The sequence below is a fragment of the Teleopsis dalmanni genome, chromosome 2 (genome assembly GCF_002237135.1).
Source record: "Teleopsis dalmanni isolate 2A chromosome 2, ASM223713v2, whole genome shotgun sequence".
Lineage (NCBI taxonomy): Eukaryota > Metazoa > Arthropoda > Insecta > Diptera > Diopsidae > Teleopsis > Teleopsis dalmanni.
The window spans coordinates 163,203,173-163,229,834 of record NC_051847.1 but is presented as its reverse complement, the minus strand read 5'-3'; the positions used below and the strand labels follow the sequence as shown (position 1 = coordinate 163,229,834).

At 28.2% G+C, this 26,662-nt stretch overlaps 1 protein-coding gene across 3 annotated transcripts in view; it reads left to right on the top strand.

The window, feature by feature from the left end:
• The first annotated feature begins 2,768 nt into the window (after positions 1–2,768).
• Positions 2,769–26,662, top strand: part of LOC119678555 — a 36,973-nt gene continuing 13,079 nt past the window's right edge. The window contains exons 1-6 of one of the 3 annotated variants that reach the window (XM_038090443.1): positions 2,783–2,905; positions 3,679–3,954; positions 20,457–20,815; positions 20,893–21,034; positions 21,097–21,231; positions 23,864–25,749. In XM_038090443.1, coding sequence (XP_037946371.1) covers positions 20,522–20,815; positions 20,893–21,034; positions 21,097–21,231; positions 23,864–25,749 — 2,457 coding nt within the window. In that variant the 5' untranslated portion in view covers positions 2,783–2,905; positions 3,679–3,954; positions 20,457–20,521. Of the gene's footprint in view, positions 3,955–20,456; positions 20,816–20,892; positions 21,035–21,096; positions 21,232–23,863; positions 25,750–26,662 lie in introns of all 3 variants that reach the window. The other 2 variants (XM_038090442.1, XM_038090444.1) reach the window with 2 other exon arrangements.

Sequence of the window (26,662 nt, the reverse complement as noted above, 5' to 3'; positions counted from 1 at the left end):
ATAAGAGTCGTTTTCAATAATTATCTAGCAATATTTTAATCATCTTATATATGTATAAATCCTTCATATTTAACTTTATCGATCGTTGAATATTCCTAAAATATTTGGTTTAATTTTATTTAAGCTTCCCTAGTAGATCTAGGTTATTAGATTTCACATCAGCAATTTTTCCGTTACTGGTTTTTGAATGATGGTAGCTATATTTAAATCTTAACCGATTAAATCATATTTTCAATATGTGTATCGAATAGTATCCATATGTTTCAAACATATCATCATAACTAAATCATAAAGAAAAACCTGTTTAAACTGTAAGTCATTTCAAAAATCATCAAAAATCAGATTTATACAGATGATCATCATCAGATTAAATTATCTAATAAAGCTTATCAAATATATACTTTCCTTATAGGATCTTCGACCTTGCGCTCACTGCAATCATAAGGTCTCTGCAAACTGAACATATTGTTGTACTATAACTGTATATGGTCTAATAAAAAATTTTAAATTCAATTTTTTAAAAGGTGCATTCATAATCTTGACTAACGAGCTCGATAATCGAATAACATGGTAACAGAGCAAAGTGTCTACGGGAAAATACATATACTATACTCGAAATATATTTTTTTATGGCCATTTTGCACTGTTTTGTTTGCGAAAACGTCAATACCGCTATTGTGTTTAATTAAACCATAATGGGTCCATAACAGGTATTTTCTTAAGTTGAAAATAATAAGACAGTCCAAACAGATATTATCTCATTGTTTTTATTAACTGTCGTATACCACGTTAGAGCTGGAGTCGACTAATAATAAATTCAAATGTCATTATTTTTCGAAAAAGGTGTTCATTTTCATTTAATATCAATTTCTAGATCGGGACATTGAAATGGTGTGACTTGTAAATGTAGATTCTGATCATATAATTTAGCAATAATAAGTTGAAAAATGCTTTTGCTCCGGCTTCCATTTGAAAAAAAACAATGTATTTGCAATTTCAAATATATCTTAGAATTTGAAACTGGTTAAATAAACTTAATAAGTTAAGACCGACTAAGGAAACATATTAAGAGACGATTTACTTCTGCTGCTCGAAATCAGCTGATGCGCTCTACTTTATGGGAAATAATGCATTCGATTAAGTAAAAATAAGAGGAAACGTGAAGCGGGCATTACACATCATACTTGGTGCTACGACTTGGTGTGTTGAAATGGAAATTTGTGTCAAGTCTTATGTTCGGACTAATCGAAATCAAAATATTTTGATTTTTCGTCAGACTTGCTCGTGTTTTTTCGTGTACAATCGAATTTTTGTCGACTTACATGCAAATTTCATTCTATTTTAAAGATTGGAACCGAAACCGTCGTTTAAATGTACGCACGATTTTATTTTGTAGTATATTTGTTGTTTTTTTTTTTGCTGAGGAGTGTTTAAAATAATGTCGCAGTGCATGATGTGTAGTAGCAAGCGACGTCCAACCAAGTTATAGCATCAACTTGTAGCACGAAGTTGTAGCACCAAGTTGTCGCACCAAGTTGTAGCACCAAGTTGTAGCACCAAGTATGATGTGTGATACCCACTTAAGAATCAATTGAATTTTGGTTTCTTGATGTTGACATAGAGAAAATCAAATATATAAGCTGATAAAATATTAAGCAATTGTATCGCATTTATTTCTGTTCGAAGTATTTGGTGATCGGATTCGAACTTGTGTTATTGGTATTTTTTTATTGGTTTGTGTTATGAGTATTTTGCTATAACGAATCACTAATCTTTTTTGCGTTTTGCGCTTAATGCTACTTTCTTTTCAAGTGCTACCTCTACGACACTAATTTATACTGGATTCACAGAAGAGTTTGATTTTAACTGTCATTTCAAATTATTCTTGATTTCGGTAGCAACCCAAGTTTAAATAAATAAGATTTGTGTTGGAATTTTGACCATAATACATTTTCTCTGTGAATGCTCGGCTTAGGCGTCTAGAAGATATAGGTTTTTAGCATGATACTTCTTTGATAGTTTATCAGACTGTACATCGGTGAAGACGAAAGACCTATTAAATTATTTAAATTTAGCTTGATGGCCTTAGTCTCTACTCTTCTTTATTAGAGTTCTTGCGAGGAATGTGGTAGCAAAATTAGTGAAAAATCGCTAATGGAGGTAAATGGAAGTTATCTTCCATTGCCACTGCAACCAACCAACCAACCAACAGTATTGTGCGGTAGAAACTTAGTTATTGTGAATAGTTTTAGGGAATTTTATACCAAATAAAATAAAATTGATATATTTCATATGTATATATAATATCTGCAAAATATTTGTCATATTTACATATCATATAAAGTATATAGTTTGTGAAAGTAGTTAAAAAGTGTAGACATAAGATATATCTGACAATCAAATTACAATGATACGAACGTGTGAATCTATATTTTTGCTTTTCGATTTCAGATATTTCAGACATCATTTAAGTTTCAAACAAAACTCTTAAAATTACAATCAAAACTCTTGTGTGAATTCAATATTTAGCCTTAAGTGCTGTTCACACCGACGAATAAAACATGTTTAGTAATTTTAAACGAAAAAAAAGTATTCTCTGGTTTTAAATTTGTCTGTTCCATTTCCACGATGAAACGTAGCTATGAATTATAACACAGAAATAGTTCAAAAGCTTCTTGCTTTGTGTAATCCAACTTCTCCGTCGATCGATTTCGTTGGAGACAATTTGTGTGCGGGATTGAGCGTACATTTTCTCTGTTTTCAGTCGAACGCGTATTGTGAATGTGTAAAGATTGTTCGCGGTGTTTTCGTCGAGTTGTTTTCGTAAACGGGTTTTTGTTTATATGTGAGTACCGTGTTTTTGTTTTCGGTTTCGCAACTGAGTGTAATTACAAGCGATTGCATGGTAAGCAGTGTCTGCCGTTTCTATTTTCAAGAATACACAGTGCATTTTCTCTCCGTGCAATTCATCGTAATTATGTATTGGATTTGTATGTAAACATTGGCATGATCTCTTCGCAGTGCATTTGAGGAGCAATTTATCTGATATCTTCTCAAGACGATGCTAAATAATTACATTTGCTTTTTCCAGTTGTTTGATGTATGCTTGCGGTTTTTAAGTTTTTTGCGTTAATTGATGTCGTCGTAGTAATATGTTTTTTTTTTTGTTGGATTTAAAAAGTTTTCCTAATGCGAATTAAATAGTCTCTACGACACTGAAGAGTTGTACAAATGCATGCATCCCAATCCCAATCCCAAGAAGTGAAGATTAAATTTTATGCATGTGTGTTAATGTATCTTTTCATGCCAACACTATTGTTGATTGAAGTGTTTGTGGTGGCTTGTGCTTTATATGGAGCGATTGTTTACAAAAAATAAAAGATATGTATATTTTCCGAATACAAATAACAAATTAATTTGTTGATTCGTCGATTCGTTGCTGAAATTGAAGTTGTGACGTAATAAATTGATGATGTGAACAAAATTTTTTGAAGTACGGAATTTGTGTAACAACGTAAAAAAAATTCGTTTCGAAAGTTGAAGAATTTATGTACAATTGCTTGCTATACCTAAATACGTATGTAAATAGTACATAAATAGTAAATAGTAAATAAAAATAAATCGTCTTGTGCTGTGCTGTGTTGTTTACTTAGTGCGCATTCATATTCGCTTTTTCAGATAATAAAAAAAAATGTTAAAGTAAAAAGTGGAAAAGCAAAACGAATTCATTCTTCACAATATCCATCCAGTGCTATTATTAGATCCGCAGTTCAACCAGTCTGTCATTACGCTTCATGGTCTGTACGCTTGAAGTTGTGGATCTTCAAAGAAGTCTGCCTACATACGAACACTTCGGATAGAGGATATATTTATAAATGCGTGTGTGTCGATCTTTCGATACTTCTCCACAACAAGTTACATATTCTCCTCACAATTCTACGATTCGTAATTAAGGTAAGATATTTTGCAAGTTAATTGAACATGTTTCGTTCATTTCCAGAATGACTACACAAATCTAACCTCAAGTTTATTCATTATTTGAGACTGAAATCTGCATCGGCTTTGAGAGTAATTTTTTCTTTACATTTCAAATGGATTTGCACTGCATTAAATGTTTTATGTCTTAGTGCAATGGATTATTGCTACATAAATAAAAATGTTTTAAAACTATTTAATGTCTTCTATAAGCTTTATTGATTATGCGTAAAGTGGGTAGCGAATTTAGTCTAGAACGAGTCAAAAATGTAACTTAAGCTTAGCCGAAACCTTCAAATCTTTTAATCACACATTTAATCGCACATATACGAAATAGAGTTTTCTTATTAGAATAAATTTTTATGTTTATAAATAAAAAACTATCTTAAAAACCCTCCTGTTTAAAAAAACCTCCTGTTAGTCCATAGGACTAGTTGTTAATTTCAACTCTACATTTTGTTTAAATGTAACAAACAAAAAATATATATATATATACATAAATAAAAAACTATCTGATGAATGAGATTTGTGTATAGTTGAATGTTAATAGCATACTAATAACATTTTCGATTCAATCTAAATCTGGATTTAATCTAGATTTACACCCGATTTGTCAAATTTTACATTTTTAGAGTAACCTAACATTTTTTTAGTTGTGTTAGTAGACATTAATATGTTTCATAAATACATATACATATCAAATCACATTTTATTTGTTAAATCACATAACATTAACAGCTGTTAATTTCAGAGTAATCTTATTACTCTGGCAAGATATTTAGAGTGTTATAAATTAATCTCGAGTGTTATATACTTTGCTCCAGATTTACCAATCGAAAATGAAAATTGTACTAAGAGTGCATTTAAAATGCATCTCGATTGAAAAAATTACCCCAATCGAAAACGCTATAAGTAAATAATTTTATTTTATACGTAAAAACATTGCAATAATGTTACATAAATCACAATTCAATAATTCAGTTTGTTGTTAATCGAATTATTTTTATTTTTAAATGTTCATTGCGTTGTTCATCAAATGTTTTTCGTTGTATCATTTTTAATAACATATGTGATCCTTGAAAATATCAAAATTTTTGTTATTATTTTTATCGGAAATGTATGTAAAAATAATTTATTTTAGCATACCTGAAACATCTATCTAAATCAAACCTAATCTAAAATCTGCTGTATCGTTTAATAATATTATATTAAGAGTAAATAAAAATAAATTAATAGTTTATGGGTAAATAATCAACAAACAAACATTACATCCCAATTTTTACATAAGTATTTATATACAGATATATAGATTAATAGTTCTATACTTCTAGTGAAATCAGTTCTGATTAATATGATAACTATAGTAAACCTCAGTTCCATAAGTGTATATAGAGACCCATATGAGGAGGGGTTTTTAAAAATTTATTGAAAGTTCATATGAAAACGTGTAAGTGAAAAAAAGGAACAAATCATCTGATGTAAAATGATCCGATATATAAAGCCACTGCTCTAGTCATCCAAATTTGGTCATTTCAATTGGTGTTTAAAGTCAGTTTCGAAAAATCTATGTGTGGCTTTTTGTGTGTTTGACTGAAATTCTTAAAGGCTAGTTTGTGTTGAAACAAACGGGCGAATAATTATTAGATCAAAGTAAATAATACATACATATATTTATAAGATCTGTTATATTTACTTTACAAACACCTTGACAAACACTCTATGTAAGTTATATAAAAACTTAAAAAACTGCAATAATGTTAAACTGGTATCTCTCAAAAAAGATATATATCAGTAAATCATTTTTTTATTCGTTAATATGATACTAAAATGTGAATAACTTGACAAGTCCTAGACTTTTATGATACTAAACTATTTTCAAAACCAGAATTTGCAATTCTCTCTTAACCCATTCGAAACACAATATATTCATTTGTAAGATTTTATTCCAACCAATATATGCAGAATTTTATATTAGTCTCTCTATATGAAGGCGAAATGGTTTACTTGTCTCGAAATAGTTTAGTATGCATATGGCAGCCAGATTAATGGATTTTTGTCTTTCTAATAAAATGAAAGTTTATTAGACTGTGAATGACAAAAACTAAATTTTACTTGTATTAATTTTTCGTCAAGTGTTGGTATTACCATTATTTCTTAGACAGAGTTACGACTTAATAATTATAATTACATTATTATACAGAGTATAGGGCAGAGACAAAATCCTTCTATCCGTCGAGTTTGCGAGTATGTATGTTATTCGGTACCATTCTTCCCCATGTCATTTTTTACCTTCTTTGTGTTAGATCTCTGTGTATAATCTTTTAGTAATTATTTTGCGTTCTTAGCCTGCCATTATTTTTCTTCTTTGGGTTAGATCCTTGTGGATAACCTTGCAGTGTTTATTTTGCAAATTAATTACATTATTTTCTGAGCAAGTTTCTCAATCCATCGCAAGTTCATATCTTTAAGCAGTTACATTAGAAATACCTCTAATATATTTAGCATCTCGAATGAGGCGCTTAGTTACCGACTGGTATTTAAAGTGCTAACAACAAAATACGTATATATATATTAGTTCACGCTGATCCTATGAGAACTAGAGGGCCACAAAAAAATATCTGTACCCGAAATGTGTTTTGTTGTTGCCGTTCATGATGTAGTAATGATTTTTGTTTAAAGAGATCATTACTCGAAATCGAGAATATCCCTTTTAAATTGTTATCTATCCATCAATATTCAGTTACTACTTTAACACCAAAAAAAAAATGCAACAGAATATGTTACGGACGTTAAATCTGAACTTATTGGCTTTTCATATTTTTATGGGCTCGCCCAGTAATGCGTCATATTGTTCTGATGAAAGTATATTTTTAGTTGTTTATGTCCGAATTAACTATTATCTATAGTGAGAGGAGCTTTTAAAGAAATTACTTAAAAAAAGAAAATTTGATTATTTATTTATTATTTTTTTATTTAAATTAAAATTATAAATTTAATAAAAAAAATTTTTTTTAAACACATTTTGCTCTGTGTGTTCTGAATTTTTTCTTCTAGTTTTTTTTTAGCGTAGTCGATAATATGAAGTCTCTTGTCCTAACATTAGATAATAATATTTACAGTTCTTTTATTTACCAATGTCACGTCATATAGACTTTGTTAATCAACAAGTTTTTATATTGCAAATATTGCATTTCGATACGAAGTCTTCAATCTGAAGTTAAAGGCAACTTTTTTAGAAAAATAGTTTTTTCTTCTTTCTATAGAGCGATAATTCGAATCTATAAACTTCAATCATACGAAGACTTTAAGGTTATCAATTCGAATGTCTGGCTTGTAAAAAAAAAAAAATGTTCTTGACGTACATTTATTTCTTTATTCAATGTTAATTTTTTTAAACATTAATTGTATGTATTTAAAAAGTGATTATTTTATTTCCTATAACAATTTTTCACTCCGTTTGTGAACTAATAACTTGATAAGTTCTTTAAGACTTTGCGATAAAAAGAAAAAAATTATAAATCTCATGAATTTGTTATCATTTTTAAAACTTTAAACATATTTTTCATAGTTTGGAAATGCGTCTCTGCTCTTAGTGGATTGCACTATCGCCACTTAATTCTTGTTTAATATTATTATACTATATCTATATAGAAATATGCATTTATGTATATTTTTTATTATTTAATTAAATGCAGCTGTCGGATAAATTATGGACTTTGCTGTGCTGTGGGAACTTTCTTCTTAGAATCTGGTACCGTTGAATTCTGTAGTAAAATCTATCTATGGTACTATTTCTGATTTTGTACAAGGGATAGAGGGGAAAAATATCGAAAGAAAATATAAACATAAAATATAGTTAATAAAACTAATACGTTTTTCATGGCTTGATATTTTAAAATAATTTCTAATTTTATTTTATAGATAGTTTTTATTAATTTTTTAATTAAATTTCAAATCATGAAAATCTATCAAGGCAACCGGTTTATTTTAGTATTTTGTTCACATATAGTATATTGAGACGGCGCTACTTGAAAATCAATTTCAAAATAAAATTAGAAATAAACATTTTTTTCATTAAAATGAAAAAATTATTTGGTTCAATAAAATTTAAATAATATTATACATGAATTTATCAATTCATGTATAATATGACCTGCTTTTTGTCTTCAACTATTACTATTACTATAATATAGTAATACTATATTACTATATATACTATAGTTATATATATATACTTACTTTATATATAACTATATAATATATAGTTTAATATATTACTAAACTACAACTATTATTTTACTATTACTATTAGTTAAAATTATAGTATTTAATATTTACGATTATACATATATACTAATTAAATACAATATATAATATTTAATAATTTATAATATAATATATAATTTATAATATAATAATATAATATATATATTATATTTATTATTATTATATTTATATATTTTAATATATAAATATATATATAATATATAAATATATATTATTATATTTATAATAATTTATAATATAATATATATATATATAATATAATTATATATATATAATAAATGTATATCATTTATAGTCATTTATAGTCTGACTATTATCTATAAAATCTCAAGATTTTATTACAATATAAAATCACATTATATATGATTCTTAATTCATAATATATACGATTTCATATTCATATTATATAAGAAAATAGTTTGAATATATTTTTATTGTATAAAAACTATACTTCATAAATTTTCACTATTTTTTTTTTATACACTAATGTTTTAATTACATATTATATTTTAATGAATGTAAATGATTTATATTATTGCAATAAAAAAGGTCTTTTATATTTTTTTGTGTCTCTTCGAATTATTGAATAATGCTTTTACTTTTATAGTTTCTTTTATATTAGCCATAATTTTTTCTTTCAGAGTTGTAAAAAAACAACATTAAGTCTGGTTGAAAGAAATTGGCAACACTTTAAAAATTTGTTAAATGCTAGATTTTCAACATATGTTTTTTATTGTGTTGTGTACAATATGAAATATAAAAATTAACTACTTAATTTAAACAAAGAAAACAAAATGAATATTAATAGGGATATTGTTAGCATTTTTAACTTTTAAATTTATTAATTTATTTATGCATTTGAACGTAGTGAATGAAATGCTCATATGGTTATAACGAATGATTTGAATTTTCCAACATATTTCCAGTGAACATACTTAAAACTTAAGACTTAAAATTTTTTGCGAGTAAAACCTAAGTATGGAGATTTTAAGAGCACTGTTGTTGCTTCACATATTTTTTTTCGTAAGTTGCGAGTATATTTTTGCTACCCTGGCAGAAAAAATATGCCTTTTATTAGGATCATATGTTATTTTTCTATTATAAAAAATATATTACGTAGTATGATATATTATTTGATTTACTATATTAAGGTTTAGAGTTGTCTCCAGTGCAATATGATTTGAACTAAAATTAAATATTAATATCCCAACAGCACACACTCTTGTATTAACTCACCAATTTAGAAAGCGGCACTAAAGACAACTAATATTTGAAGATTTTGTAAAGATCGTACTAAACATCTGCAAATCTATTGTACTTAGTTCGAATCAAGCATTTCTAAGAAAATAAATTTAAATTTTATTCTGACCAAAATATGTATGGCACTTAAACATTTAATATAATAAATTAGAAACATTTCCAAGGGTTAGTAGTGTAGATCTTTTTGATTACAACGTACTTCTGAACCTTCTTATATCAATAATAATTTTTTTGGAATTAAAACTTTAATTTTCAACAATACTTATTAATAGTATAGTAATAGTATGTTTTTTTATTATTACTGGGCACAGGTCGTTAGTGAAATTATATAAATAAATATCTATTCATATACTCAAATTCATATACTAAGTTTATTATCTCAACTAATTAATAATATTATTTTTTTATTTGTTTATAAAATTAGATTTATTGGTTAACATTTACTTGTTTTATATGTATTTTTATTATTTTTTACATAAAAATAAAAATAATTTAACTAAAGTATTTTAAACTTAAAAAGATTTTATGTTTGTAAATAAATTTTTAGATTTAATATATAACTACAATATACAATAGTTTTAAATAAATTTATATTTTGAATATTTTTTCTTTATTCGAGTTGTTATTATTGTAGTCCTTGAGAAGACTGATTTGGTTCGCTTTCTCTATAAATGATGAAAGTTGTTCAACGGAACTGTCAAGCGAAATTTCACCGATAAAAACGAATAGCTGTAAGACCGGGCAGCTCGTATAACCTTTTTAATGGATCCAATCATTGAGTTATTTATATTTTCCCATTTGATTTAGAGCATAATACTTTCTTCTTACAAATTTAAGGCAAGAGAGGGCTTTATTAAAAATATTTTGTTATCTATGCATATTTTATGGGATCTATTTTAGTATTATAACTTATAAATTTTAAATACTTATACCTCAAAATTTGCATTATGATTAATAACGATTTTGCTGCTGTCATTTTCATACAGCTGTATCGGTTTTTACGCAGCGCCTACTTTTTTGACCAAGGACCACTATGATATTTTTGTTTTTAATAGGGACCACAATAGGTAGGTACAGTATATATGCTATAAAATAGGTATATAATTACTTGGAAATGTTTTGTGTTTATTTTCTAATAAGTGGGGACTCATTGGACAAACTATAAACTATGTATCCATACCTACTTAATTTGATTTTCGAACCATTTGTAATCATCTCGCGGACCATCGGTTCAGAATCATTGGCTAGATTTTTTATATATATTCTTAGTTTTTTTACTAGGTACATACAAATTTTTGTTTGAATCCGAAATTCAAGAATATTACATTTAGCCAGTGTAGACTAAAAGTTTCGACATCTGGCTGATTCGTTCTAGATAAGTGGGTCTGTGATGTAGACCCATCCACTCATAAAACTATTAAATGCAATCACTCCATGACTGTAAAAATTTCTAAACAAAGATGTTTTTACAAAAATCATTGTTTAAGAGACACTATTTTCCAAATCTTCACAGGTGGAGTGTTAAACATAAATTACTATTTTCAATTATCACTTTTTTTTGTTAATTATTAAAATTATCTAAAATAGTCTTTTATACAAATTTTGTATTATAACTGTGTCGCATTCTGAAAGGTTTTTAAAGATACCTATTTCGAAGATACGAGTCTTATTTAAAATTTTTTTTAATTATTTTAAATTGCTGCAAGCGCTTTTACAAGTAACGTTAAGAACCCTATAGTCTATTATTATTCCGTATATGTGCAACATACTGCTATTAATGCTGATTTTTCTACTATTAATAACTCTGTATACATAAAATCCATAAATTTAATAAGCTATAAATTCATAAATCTATATTAGGAATATTTTAATTAGCATTTGTTTTTTAAATTGGTTTTTTATTTTTTTATGAATGAGAATAGCATTTTTTTTAAAGGTAGAGTCTTTTAATTAGTGAATCACTTACAGTACTCATTATCACTTAGAATTTTTTTTTATACTCGTATGTAAATATATATATGTAAATGAATTTAACTTTGAAATACTTTTTTAATGAATAGAACTTCAAGGTAATTTTCTTTATGGTAATTATATTTAAATCTATTTGATTTATCTAAACAAGTATTTCGTATTATATCTAATATTAAGGGAACTATAATAAATTATTACTAAAAGTGTATTCCAATCTGCCTTTCAAATATAAATGAATCTATGCAACAATAGTCGTAATTTTTTTCAGAGTTGTAAAAAAACAGCATTAAGTCAGGTTGAAAGAAATTGGCAGCATTTTTAAAATATGTTAAATGCTTACTTTTTAACATATGCTTTTTTTGTGTTGTGTTCAATATGAAATATAACAATTGTAAACACTAAAAATTAATTAATTTAAATAAAAGAAAACAAAATGAATATTATATATTTCTTATATATATATATTTCACATATATTTAAATTAATTAATTTGTTTGTTTTCGAACTTAGTAGTAAATGAAATGCTCATATGATTTTACCGAATGACTACAGCATATTTCCAGTAAATATTCACAATAGACTGATTTTTAAATTTGGCTGCACTAAAACTCAATTTTTTTTTTGTAAGTTGCGAGTATTCTTTTGCTATTCTGTAAGAAAAAATTACGGTTAATGAAATATTAAACAGACGTTTTCAATTGACTTTAAAAGAAATATATTGAATACAGTCAGTACCAATTATGTGAACTTAATTTCTATACAAGACTAACATATAGTGGCTTTTTAGTCTTCTAATAAGGGGGGCTCCTACATTAATGTATATTTTTTTTTAAATACTATGTATTTAAGCACATATGTACAATAAATAAAAATCATATTGTAGGACTTGAAATCTACTAAAAATTAACATGTAAGAATTTTTCGGAGTAAATCTTAACTCTGAAGATTTTAAGAGCATTGTTGTTGCTTCACTAGTTTTCTTTCGTAAGTTGTGAATATTCTTGTGCTACTCTGAAAGAAAAAATTACGGTTAATGAAATAGTAAACAGACGTTTTTAAATATCATTGACTTTAAAAAATATATACTGAATACACTCAGTATTAATTATGTGAACTTAATTTCTATACAAGACTAACATATAGTGCCTTTTTAGGCTTCTAAAAAGGGGGGCTCCTACATTAATGTATATTTTTTTTTAAATACTATGTATTTAAGCACATATGTACAATAAATAAAAATCATATTGTAGGACTTGAAATCTACTAAACATTAACATGTAAGAATTTTGCGAGTAAAGCCTAACTCTGAAGATTTTAAGAGCATTGTTGTTGCTTCACTTGTTTTCTTTCGTAAGTTGTGAATATTCTTTTGCTACTCTGGAAGAAAAAATTACGGTTAATAAAATTTTAAGCATAAATTTCTAAATTTCATTGACCTTTAAATGAATATACTAAATACACTCAGTATTAATTATGTGAACATAAATTCTATATAACAAGTCTAGCATATAGTGCCTTTTTAGTGGTCCAATAAGGGGGACTCCTACATTGGTAGAAATTTTTTTAAAATACCATATAACTATGTACATATATACAATAAATAAAAATCATATTGTAGGACTTGAAATCTACTAAAAATTAAAATTAAGAATTTTTGCGATTAAAGCCTAACTCTGAAGATTTTAAGAGCATTGTTGTTACTTCACTTGTTTTCTTTCGTAGGTTGTGAATATTCTTTTGCTACTCTGAAAGAAAAAATTACGGTTAATAAAATTTTAAGCATAAATTTCTAAATTTCATTGACCTTTAAATGAATATACTAAATACACTCAGTATTAATTATGTGAACATAAATTCTATATAACAAGTCTAGCATATAGTGCCTTTTTAGTGGTCCAATAAGGGGGACTCCTACATTGGTAAGATTTTTTTTAAAATACCATGTAACTATGTACATATATACAATAAATAAAAATCATAATGTAGGATTTGAAATCTACTTTAATGCCATTTTCCATACTCCACAGTAGATTGAATTCAATGTTATTGGATAGAAAAGAAATAATAAAAAATATAATAGAGAATGAATTAAAGTATTATTATGCTACACGCCTTAATTGGTACTAATAGACACACGCGTGGTGAAAAGTAACTTCCCCCTTCTTCCGTTTTTCACATAAAAATATTTGTATCTAAATTTTGTATCTCTGTGTATCTTTGAGTATCTTGACGATTCAAACGTTGGTTTGGGTGAAGTGAAATGTGTGCGTATCCGAATGAGTATTTGTCCGCTGGAGACAAAGTTTTCGTTGAATGAATTTGTGTGTCATAACTTCTTGTTTTTTTGTTTTAAATATGGGAATATACATACTTAGCAGCGCGCTAGGAAAACACGGTGGGGGGAAAACTAACGTACTTGTGAACCGTTTCTACACAATTCAATTGTTGTCTTTAAAATAAAAATTCAAATTATTAATAAAATAAAATACCGCAGCCTGAATTGCTCCGCTAAAGTTTTCACTTCCTCTTGTTTTTCATATATAAACGTACTTGCATAAGTATTTCGTAAAAAAAATAGTTGTACTTTTTTTTTTTTTGTTTTTTATTATATTGTACATATTTTATATATATAATATTTCAAGTTTTTTTTGTGACACAAAAACTTTATAAACTACCGTAATGACAAAATAACCGCTAACAAAATATTAATTAAAAAACTATGAACACAAATGTGTCCGACGAGTATCTTTCACACTTGTCGGCTGACTCGACGTGTTAAATGAGGCTTTTAATTAAACATGCACGTTAGGTAGAAATACTAAAGTACATTTTTTGTCTCTAAATGGTTTGTTTTTAAATTTTTTTCCACGAAAAAGGAGATTCATATGTTTTAATTTTAGCAGATTTTGGCATATGTTCCAAATAAACGACCAGATAGTTCTTTCATATTTCCGTTCCACAAATTCTGTTTACTTGAAATGTTTGGGGACTGCACTCGGTTAGGTATTATAGCTTTTAAAAGTAAAAATTGCTCATCTTTTCGTGATGAATCAAATTGCTACGTATGTCTCTCAAATTGGAAACTTTTATGATCTTCGAGTAATGAAAAATTTTCTCAAAAAATTATAATATTTTTTTTTCGTTATCTATAATACTTCCAGATAATTCATTTCAAATTTCAGCAAAAATAAATAAAATTCACATTTTTTTAGAACTATTTATATCTTTGAAATCTAAGACTATGATTGCTTCTGAAGAAATTGCTTCCGAAGAAATGAAGAAATTCCAAAAGATCTCGTCAAATTTTAGTATAGATACAATCAGTACTTGAAGATGAATCCGATTTGACAACAGCTTTTGATAGAAATAGTTATTTTCAGTAACTTTGTATGCTATATGCCGATATATGCTATATGCTATATCAGGATGTATTGAAATTTAAAATGATATACTTTTTACATAAATTAAATTACCAAAAACATATTATTATTATTAATATTATTGTTACTATTAAATAATAGGTTATAAATGCACCCTGACCTAAAAGATCTATTGTGCACCTAAAGGCCCAACTAAAACAATTCTAGACTATTTATAAATCTCGTAATTGCTGTGGGCTTAATTTTAAGTATTTGATTTGGGACAAAGATCCCGTTTCCAAGGTAATCGCGTCTACGTCTTGTCGCCGCTGGAGAGTTGCGTAAAATTTGTTCTGATGTTTCCTTCTCCTCATGACAGAGTCGACAGCTATCACTTTCTACCGCACCTATAATCTTCAAGTGGTAATTAAATCTACAGTGTACTGTAAGTACCAAAAACATATACATGGTATGTATATCCAATTTCTACATTGATTACACAAACAGCGAGTATAATAATAAGAAGACTCGCTAGATGGCATGCTACTTGTAGTTTGTTTTCATGTAAAATTTTTTAATTTTAAAATCTAATATCTCAAAAAGTGAGACAAGTCGACACATAGCGTAGTGAAAAAAGTTAGTTAAAATAGCTTTATTATATTCTTTATTAAAAGTATGTATCAAATAGACGTCTCTAGAAAATCGGAAACGCACCACTAATTATTGTTTGCAGTCTACATACATACATATATTAAGCGCAGTCCGATAATTTTGTAATAGTGTTATATGAGCAATGAAGCAGTTAATGTTTAACTGATGTAATACAAAATTCTATTCAAAATAATTTTAAAGTTTATATAAAATAGATTTATTAAGTTATAACATTATAAATATTTGGTATGACGCTTACTTATGATATATTTTCTGGGTTGGGACTCATTTTCAAAGCGTTCCTCAAAAGGTTATTGACTTCGATTTCGATATTACATTCATACATCTATATATTGTCTCTGGTATTAATGTGTTGCATGAATGCTTAGTATATAGGAGGTTTCAAAAAAGTCGGATTGTAATTTCAAGGGCAGTACTAAAAATTTAAAGAATAAATCTGACATAAAAGCTATATATCGTCAGTTTCTCTATAACTGCATTTATATTAATATAAATATTCATATTTTTCGAATGTGACGCATTTTATGACGAAAAGAAACTATTAATAAGTTAGAAGGGGTCAAATAGTAATGAAGAAATAACACCAAAAATTTTAGTTAATTTATTGATTATGATTAGCCAAATTTTAATAAATTAATTAAAATATTTGTTGTTGTTTCTTCATTAATGTTCGAACCTTTCTATATATTAATATACTTTGGTATTGAAGTAAAAAACTTTTTAGATTAAAACATTTATAGTAATTATAAAAATGTATTTTTCATTTATGAATTCAATTATTTGAGCTACATAAACTCAAATTTAAAAAGCAATAACAAACTGTAGTATTTATATTAAAAAACCTATTCCATACACATATAAACATATATGTACTTATATTCTATACATTGTTAATAAGTTCCGAATAGATTTATGAATCTAGTACTTTAGTTGAAATGACGCAGTAATTTAGAACTAATTCAGCGTAAGTCAATAAATTATTTAATGATTCCATGCTATTTATTTTGATGTTAATTGCTATTTTTGACTTAATTAAAAGGTCAACATAGCGCGCTTTGTTCACATTGGTATTAATTAACATTAACTTGTTTTAATCTAAGATTTTTACAAAAACGTTTTGTATTTTCTTAGAAAATTTCGGGTAAAATTCGTAAAAAAAAATTATTTTTTCTTTGAAAAATTTTAAATTAAATCGTTTTATGTAGTGCTATTTTAAAAATCTGTGGTTGAAAATTTTTAAAGAGATATTAAATTCATTGCTCAATAAAAAAAATCTTTTAATAAGCATAAAAATAATTAAACTTTTTTGACGTTTTTTACTTAATTTAAAACATAATTTTTTAATGATTTATTGTAAAATTAGTTATTACTATTTATTCCATATTCTTATCATTTTTTTTTTATTGAAACGTCCTTCTATAAGCTAGCTGTTTCCGATTATAACTCCTGGTACCATGAGGAATGAATGTTTTTATTCATACTCGTGTGGTTTGTAGCCTTTGTTCTTTAAAGTTCTGGCTTAGCTTACCGTCAATAGGTATATCTACCACACATCTAAGAAAGTCACTGGTATATATACAATTATATATATACCTATAAGCAGTAAACTAACTTTAGAATTTTTTGTTTTCTTTAAGAATGTTAATAGTTTCTCTTTTAGCTTTTCCATAACAACCCAAGTATATTTGTCAAAAAAATTTTGATCAAACAACCCTCTATATTAGAGAAATAGTTTATCCAAATATCGTTTTCCGTTTTTTGCACTAAGGAATAGTCTTCGGAATTTACGTGGCGTTTATAATTTATAATCTATATAATCTATATATGTATAATCTATCAATGGAGTATATTCATTATAGTTTTGTTTTGGTTTTAAAGGTTTTGTACTCTGCAAAAATTATGTTTTACATACTTTTGTTCATATTCAATATATTTTTTTTATGGAATAGAAAATGAATGGGGTACTGGGTATTAGATAGCGGAATACTGGAAACATGCTTGATCTCTTGTGTTATTTACTGACTAACTGAACAGAAAATACTCTACCTTTCAAGTGATAGCCAAAAAATCAGCGGTTAAGGATATCCTAGCTTCAGACGAGGATATGAGGCTCAGATAAGAGCTTTAGCACTCTTCTCCTGGTTTAATTCAATGCCGGAGAGTAATAGAGAATGTGACTAGAGATTTCGTTCGCTTTCAAACAGAAGCGATATTCTGTCAATTTACACAGACCCATCCTATTAATACGATACCGTTGGTTGTGATGTGCTGTCAGCCAATCTGCCAATAACCTTAGTTTCGTTCTACTGAGTAAGGGCACCCTGACGTAGTTTAACGACCGCATCAGCCTGGCGATTACCGGGAATGTCACGCCAGTAGCAACTTCTCTCAGTTACAAATCATATTTTATCAAAAAAACTTTAATTTTGCCTTTTAAATATAGTTGAAATATATCCCGGTTTTTTTATATACAGACTTTATTATATTGGAAATTCATCTGTCAAGACTTTTTTTTACAGCATTCCAAAAAAACCGTTAGAATAAAGTTTTGAATGATTTGATCATTTAAAAATTTTTTTATCAAATCTGTACTTTACATAATTAACTGAAACTACACAATTATATTAAGGCAATCATAAATTTAATATAACTTATCTTTGATGCACTCCAAATTAAGCGGTTTGTGGATTTTTACATATTTCAAAGTCATTAAGGAAGTGGGGACTTAATGTTAATTTGATAAATGAATTCTGAATAACTCAGCGGTTATCAGCTTTGCTTGAGAGAAAAGTACTTTAGTAGCAGTTGACTTCTTATATTTAATTTCTTATCCATTAACTTATTTTACATTATATTTAATTAGTAGCATAATGATTCAAAAAGAATTTAATAGAGTAAAAAAAAGTCATAAGATTTTGTAGTGACTTTGTGCTTTCTTCAAAAATAGCCACAGTCACTATAATCTGAGCGGAGCATAAGTATGATCTCACCTAACTTATGCATTGAATTTGTCACCGTGATGAAAAACATTTAAAATTTTGTGATTAAAAATGCATTGTGAGAAATCATTTTTGTTGCTGTGATGCTGTTGTTCTTTCAAGAGACGTTACTCATTGTTGAGTAAGTCTATTTGGTATGCATTACTTGTAATTACTTACAATTCTGATAGCAGTTGTGAATAATCAACGATGATAATTAATTCCGATTGTTAGGAAATAAGCCCAGTACTTTCATGCGATTGAATCGAATGATGTCCAGGATCTAGAATCAGGTTTAAATTAACCTGGACTACCCTCAAAACCTTAATAACCTAACTATTTTCAAGGGTAATAACCTAAATACCCTTGAAAATAGTAAGGTTATTAAAATTTTAATAGTAGTTCAGGTTAACTTGGAAAATTCTCTCCAGGGATAGCGCAACAGATCTTAAACGTTGCATTGTACCATTGTCCCTATTACTAATAATAAAATCGTATTCTTGTGTTCTTACATTTAAAAATATAGTGCAATTTTTTTTTTAATTATTTTAGAATTATATAAACATTTTGGTTTCAAAAGTGTATATATTTTTTCAATCATTCCTGACTTCTTGCATTTTCATTTTCTAACTTTTATTTTATAAATGATATATATTTCATCTAGAGAATTTCAAGAAAAAATAATTCTAAGGCTACTGATGATAAGTATTTTCCAATACCAAACATAAGTGTATGGTTAGCCAAAAATTCAATTAGTTATAATAATAAAAAAAAAATTTTGTTGTTGTAATTCACTACTGTTCGACACTTCTCCATTAATTACAATGCTTTCTTCACTTTAAAATGCAATTTAATAAATCATTTATATCAACAAACTATTTCAATTATAGTCCATTTATTTAAAAAAGTATATATATATATATATTTAACATATTCTTATTTAGACGATTTTTCTACATTGGAAAAAATAATCTGTAATGTTTGTTTGGTGGAAGGTCCAAATGCATATACTCCGAGTCTTCGCAGTCGAAGAAGATGCAGATTATATATTTTAAATAATAATTTTTCTTTAAATGCTTTAGATAAAAGAATGACAGCAAAATTTGTTTTTGTTTGGTCATTATGGTCAGTAGTCAGAAAAGCTATTAAAATATGGTCGTAATGTCGGTATATATCGTTATACCGATGTCGCTATAAAAGTTATAAATTTGACAAATTTGACTTCGGGAAACGGTTCTTAAATACAATTAGTTGTTGTTATGGTAATCTGCTGGGATGTAAAAGCAGATTACATGAAAGGATTTGCAAGACGAATACTTGGTTTAGGATGTGCATGGGTGATGGTAAATGCGATTGCACATTATATTAGGTATCAATATCTACTATATTATATGTACGTACTCAATCTATTCGCAAACAAGTTTCTATTCTTTTATTTTGCGCCATTATATCTTTCATCTCAATATATTTTTTGATCGTCCAAGGTTTATTCTATCCTTACAAGGGTGTAAGTTTTTGCATCTCAGCAAAAATAAATTAAAAACTGTTGTGTCGACCTTGTTATTGGTGTGGTACTAGGTGCCTAGCATGTGGCAATCCCGGTATGCTCGCCATTGTAACTATTTTAATCGTTTTTACGGATATTTTTAGCTCCCTAAATATTTTATATAGAGGTTCACTCTATTTTTCTTATTGAAAAATAGGAAAATTACAAATATGTAAATAATAATACAATACAAAATATTGTAAATAATCTAAAAATTTGTATTTCTTTATTCTTTTTTAGTTTTACCAATTAAAAATAAATGTTATATAAAATAAAATATAATAAACTATAAATTTCTAGAAAATGTTTCATATGTTATTTATTTAAATTAACCAACTTAAATTTTACTAATCTTTAAATATATAAACATAATGTCTTTTTAAAATTATTTTCTTATTTTATTTGCAGTGTTTAAGTCAGAAAAATCTTCAAGGTAAAACATAATCAGATTTACTCGTGAAGATGACAACAGCATGTCACAAATCCGAAAATCAGCTTCTTTCCGGTCAAGGATACCAGTAAGACGAACACGCCTAACACACCAACGGTGCTGCAGTCCTCATATGCATGACTTCGAAAGCACAACCCAAAGAAACTTGCAGTTGAGAACCAATAGTAGTTTTGCATTCGAGAAGAATTCAGTGGGCAGTAAGCAACATTTTCATATTCACAGCAATAAGAAAAATTGTTCTTGTTGCGTTAACGATCTCGAATATTCCTCCTATTCTAGTAGTGATGAAAGTTATGAATCTGAAGATACTCATGAGGTAAAAAATATTTATAAAAACAAAAAAAAATTGTATTTAATGTAATTATTAATATATCTTATTTTTCGTTATTAAAGAAAACAGTAAAACAAAATATAATACATCCGATAGATGATTTTATGTACGTATCAACAGATGCTATATCTCTTGATGGTTTGTTGGATACTGTAAGCTGTGGAAGTAATTTTTCTAATCCGCCTTCTCCAGTTGAATATAAGAGTAAATTAGTTCTTTTATATTTCATTCATCTTATTAATATTATTAACTAAATTTTCTTTTAGATGCGAAAACGCAATTAAATCACAATTTGTCATCATATGAATCCTTAGATAAATTTAAACTTAATGATGATCTAATGAATTTAGATAACTCATTTAAGTTTAATAAAATACAGAAAAAAATAAAAAACAATTCAAGTTAGTATTTTCAAAAAATTCAATTGAGCATGTATTTGAATATATCTACATGACTAATCATAGCCAATAATCACCCTTCACCGATTCTCTTAAATTGCTTTTAATTGGCTTGATAAATTATTTAATTATTGAACCAAGGCAGTCTGATGATTATTATATGTGTAATACTTATAGTTAGAATTGAAAAAAAATATAAAAATATTTTTTTGAAGAAGTGCATATATATGATATATAATTTAGAATCAACAATAGTTCCTTAATTTTTAAATTAGATGCACGTCGGTATATATTAAATAGTATAAATAATTTTTAACACTTTCATAAAAGTCCTGTATCGCCTGTAAATTTTTCTTAATCGTAACAACACTTAAAACCAGAATTTCTCAATACTTGGTCCATGAACTGTTACTGGTTTATATCATTAGCAACACCGCTCCATAACATATAATATTTTCGTTTATGGAGATATTATTTTTTAAAAAGATATGGGGTTTCAAAACATGGAGTTTATTTTATAATTTTTGAGTTATTACGTCGAAAATATTTTAAAGTGGGTTCTAATATTAAGAATTCTCTTGATGAAGGCAAAAGCGAACTTGCCGAAATGCGTATAGAAATATACTAAAAATAATGAACGAAATAAAAGCTCAAATTCTTAAAAACAAAACCGACATTAAATATATTTCTAGTCCGTAGTACGTTTTGTGTTAAAAAACGCTACTTTAGACAACCCTTTACTAACAACTAATATCCTTTATTATAACATGTTTAGTTAAGTTTGATCAAATGACACTATATATATATAACACTATATATATAGCTTTTTCATATTTAGATATAAGATCGTATCTTTGCATAAGTTGAGAAAAAGTTAAGAAAATAATTTCAGATATATTATCGAAGCAGATTATCCTTAATATATAATTCCTTAATATTATTTATTAAAGTAATTAAACCAGCAATCCAGTCAAGGCGTAGAGAAGGGTTCTAAAGAAACCTCGCAGTCAATAGAGAGTAAAAGTGCTTAAGTGTACTGACATAAACCAGCAATGGAACATTTATTTTGGTAATGACTTTAGTTATATGAGTTTACACAATGTAAGAAACTTTATCACTAAAACCACATCTTAGGAATGAATGAAGAAGATTGCCACACACCGCAATGCATATACTTCCTACTAGTAATTAAGAGGGCGAAATTTAGTTAATAGTTTTAATACGAGTACTTAGAGGTTTAGGTTTATCTAAGCAAGCAGGTTTACAAAATTGTCAACTTTGTTCTACTTGTAGGCCCATGCATATGATGTTATAAGTATGCTATGTGTGAAGCAATACAAGGAAAAGAAATCACTAACAAATTCAAATTTATAACCAGATTTATACACAGATTAACTAAACAGAACGTTTACGTAAGGACACTATATTTAATAATATTTTATATATTTTTTATATATATAATAATTTTTTTATAGCTAAAAAATTGGAAAAGGATCATTACTAGTTTAAAATTACAAAATATTTTGTTAAATTAATAGATCAATTATGGTTCCTAATATTTTCATTTTTGAAGTGTTAGAAATTGTCATAATATTCTTTTATGTATTGGTTTTGTAAGCATATTAGGAAGTAAAAGGTATTACCCTTTCAGAGACCAGTAACTACCGCTTTTGTCAAATGAATGTTGAAATTTCTGAACATATTCTCTGTGTATATTGTAATTTAAGTAGGAGCAGCATTTTTACCTATCTGAGGGCCAGACTTATTGCTCCTCTAGAACATATAGAACAATATAAAATTGTTAAAGCTCCTAAAAGCCTAAGGGTACGAAACGGAATAGTAAAACTGCTGGTGTTAACATAACAGACCGTCTATATAGTATTCCTTACTTTAATATTTACTTTAATATATAATAATATATATAATATATAATACAAAGTGGAGTACGGAATTCGCTGATAATTTTATATTTCAATAAATTACAACTGAAACGAAAAATATACAAATTAATTTCAATTTAATATATACAGTTTATATACATACAATGCTCAATTTAGTTGAAATATACATAAAATAGTAACAGTCAAAGTACCAATTAAGAGCTCTATAAAGCAAAAAGAAACGAAGCAATAATTAATTTGTCAACCAATTTCTCAAACAACGAAAGTACCAACGAAGAGCTCCATAAATCAAAAAAAGAAGCAATAGTCAATTTGCCAGCTAACCCTACTAAAAATAAATAGTAAATAAATCACAAAAAATAAAAAGCTAAAGATTAATTTGAAAAAATTATGAATTGAAAAGCTCATTGCTATAGGTATATACTTCCTTTTAAATTTAAATATGTAATTAGTGCCAATAATCACAATAAAAAATTTTAAATTATTTTTGAAAAATAATTTTTTTTTGCATATTTTACATGCTTATTTTGATATTTACAATTGCTATTGTATTTGAACCAAGTTCTAAATACTCATATGAAATGATAAAATACATAATAACCTGCTGAATACGACAATTGTACGAACTTATAAAAACAATAAATAAATTTTAATTTAATTACAATGCTATATTTATACATAGTATAATTTACATAAACAAAATAAACTGGAATATGAAATGTTGTTCTTTGTAGATTCTAACGAAAAACCACAACAGCAGTTCACCCGTCAAACTCATTCGAATGCAACACAATCCGTCATGGCCTCAGAAGAATTGAAGCAGAACTATAACGAAAAGCAGAGACAGTTAAGTGACTGGTATTATATAAAATCTAAAAATGTATCTACGGATGATGTAACGAATGCTCATAAGCCACTTGATAAATCAAATGGCAATAATTTGAGTTCCCCAATTACAAGTAGATGCGAGAATAATCGCATTAGAAGTGCTGGTATCAAATATATGACGCCAGTAACGTCAACCAGCCATGCACAGTCATTACCCAGGTCAAGTAGTGGCAGTGCAACCCCAAGTTCCAGTAAAAAATGGAATAATTTTGATGCATTGCACAGTTACGAAAACGTGCGAATACCAAAAATTGATGATGTGTACAATATACCGCGAGATGCGATTGACCGCAGAGCTGTTGGAAGCACTGCAGGTGTTAATATGCTTGCGAGTGATAAAGGCGATGCAAGGTGCAATGTTAATTCCTCGTTACCGCGTGAATATGTTAATTTGAAATCAAAGCTTAAAACTCCACCGTATCAGTGTCCACCCGACTACAACAATCCTCCAACATATGACATAATTGAGCAACAACAAACGCGCAACGTACTAAAGCAACAGCACATGAACTCGCTCAACATTGAACCAGAAACAGATGCCTTAAGCAAGGTTAATGTAAAATTATTAAAGCAACAATACCAACAGCAGCAACAACACAAAACACCAACCACGACACAAATTTTAAATACACAGACTGAATATGCGAATACACAACCAAGTAGTGGACGGCGCGGGGCGGATTGCAGCAGTAAGTACAACAACAACATCGTTGAATTGCAATTACGGCATTGGGAAAATATAAGTAGTAATGGTGTAAATAACCAAAATAGAATGCTTGACAATCTGACATTGTTGTCCTGTCATGAGCAGCAGCAACAAAGACAACAATTACAGCAACAGCAACAGCAGCAGCAGCAGCAGGACCAACAGCAGCAGCAACAACTACACTCACGGTTTCGAAATAATCCTAACAATTGCGGTGATGGCGCAGTTGTGAACAAGTACAATAGCAACGATTATATAGAGCTAAAACAACAACCAAATTGTAATGAGTTAAATGTATATCGCACACAGCAAAATCAAGCTCCTCCAAACGCCCAACATCAGACTCATCCACTACGAATCAATAATCAACGTTCCGAAATAGAACAAAGCGCAGACAATGCACAGGAACAGCCCACTGCAGCGCCACGTCGTTTTGCACTACCATTAACTGCAACTCCACGTCCTGCACTCAGATCAACACTTTTACAAAAACGGCCAGACGAGACGAGTTGCAGCAGTTTTGAGCAATTAAATCTCATAGGACCGCCAGGGGAAATTGCATGCGATAACAATACCATAGAGAAATGTAAAGTGAATGCACGGATTGGCAGTCAGGCACGAAATCCACAGACTAACCAAAATACACAAAAATATGTCCTTGATAATCAGAAGCATATAGCTACCGATGATAAACAAGTGAAGGCTGAGGGTGAGCATACAGGTTCTTCCGCGGAAAGTAAAGAAATTGTTATGGATGCCTCAAAGCAACATTACGGCAACATAAATCGTTTGCAAATTAATGAGAATAAAAGGTCGGATGGCACTTTAAATGGAATACAACAAATGCATGGTGATCAGACACGGTCCCCGATTTTACATCGACCCAGCCTAGTACGTGGTGGTTCGAGCCATGAAATCGGAACGAAACAATTTGATGGCACAGTTCAAAAGCAAAAACAACAAATTCAAATGCAACTACAACAAAATCCCCTGACAAAGCAATTGTTTGGAGTAGTTCAAAAAGAGGTAAGTACATGGATTATATCTTAAAGTGGATATTTAAAAGACTGTTATGTACTCGTATGATTGAAATATAATAAAATGTGTTGTTACATACATACATTTCGTGGCAGCATTATTAGAAATTTATTTGTCAGATTATAGGATAACTGAAACGCTTATTATTAGTCTAGTAAAAATAATTTTCATACATAAATTTGTCGTTAAATGAAAACCCATAATATAACTAACGAAGTTATTTCTAGAGGTTCTCCGTAGTCAAATTATAACTTTTGATTAACACAATTTCAATTCCTTATAAGCGTTTATCCATTGAAAGGAACATAAAATACCTAAAATAATTGCTGCCATTAAGAGCAACTAGCTTCATTCCTAAGCCATTACTCTAATGTGACTCCTACGCCCTACACAATTGTTTGGCCTTCCTTCCTTCCTTGATGCCATCCTACCAAAAAAAGTAATGTAATACACTAAACGGGGTCACCTTTGTTTAAACGTTTCGGTACGCTTTGTGTTCATTCGAATCACGAACGAAGAACGCGGCCTGCTCCCTCCCTCCAAGTGGACAGCAGCCGCAAATTTGACATTACACACGCAGTAACGAGATGAAATGTGTGAAGAATATTGTGTTCCGACCCTGAGTTTATATATCAGAGAGAAGAGTTATGAAAGTATTATATCCATACTTCGTTAAGTTCTCTCTTCGTATGCGCTTAGCGAGGACCTACAGTCTGCGCAGTACAACTCTCATCTCATAGTAATACGGACAAATACGATTGTTTACTTACCGGCAGTGAGTGTATGTTGTATCGTCTGTGGGATGTTTTGTATTATTTCTTTCAAAACCATAGGTTCAACAGGCGTTCAGTTGGAAATTAGCCATACAAGTGTTCGGTTATCTAATATTTCTTATATGCAC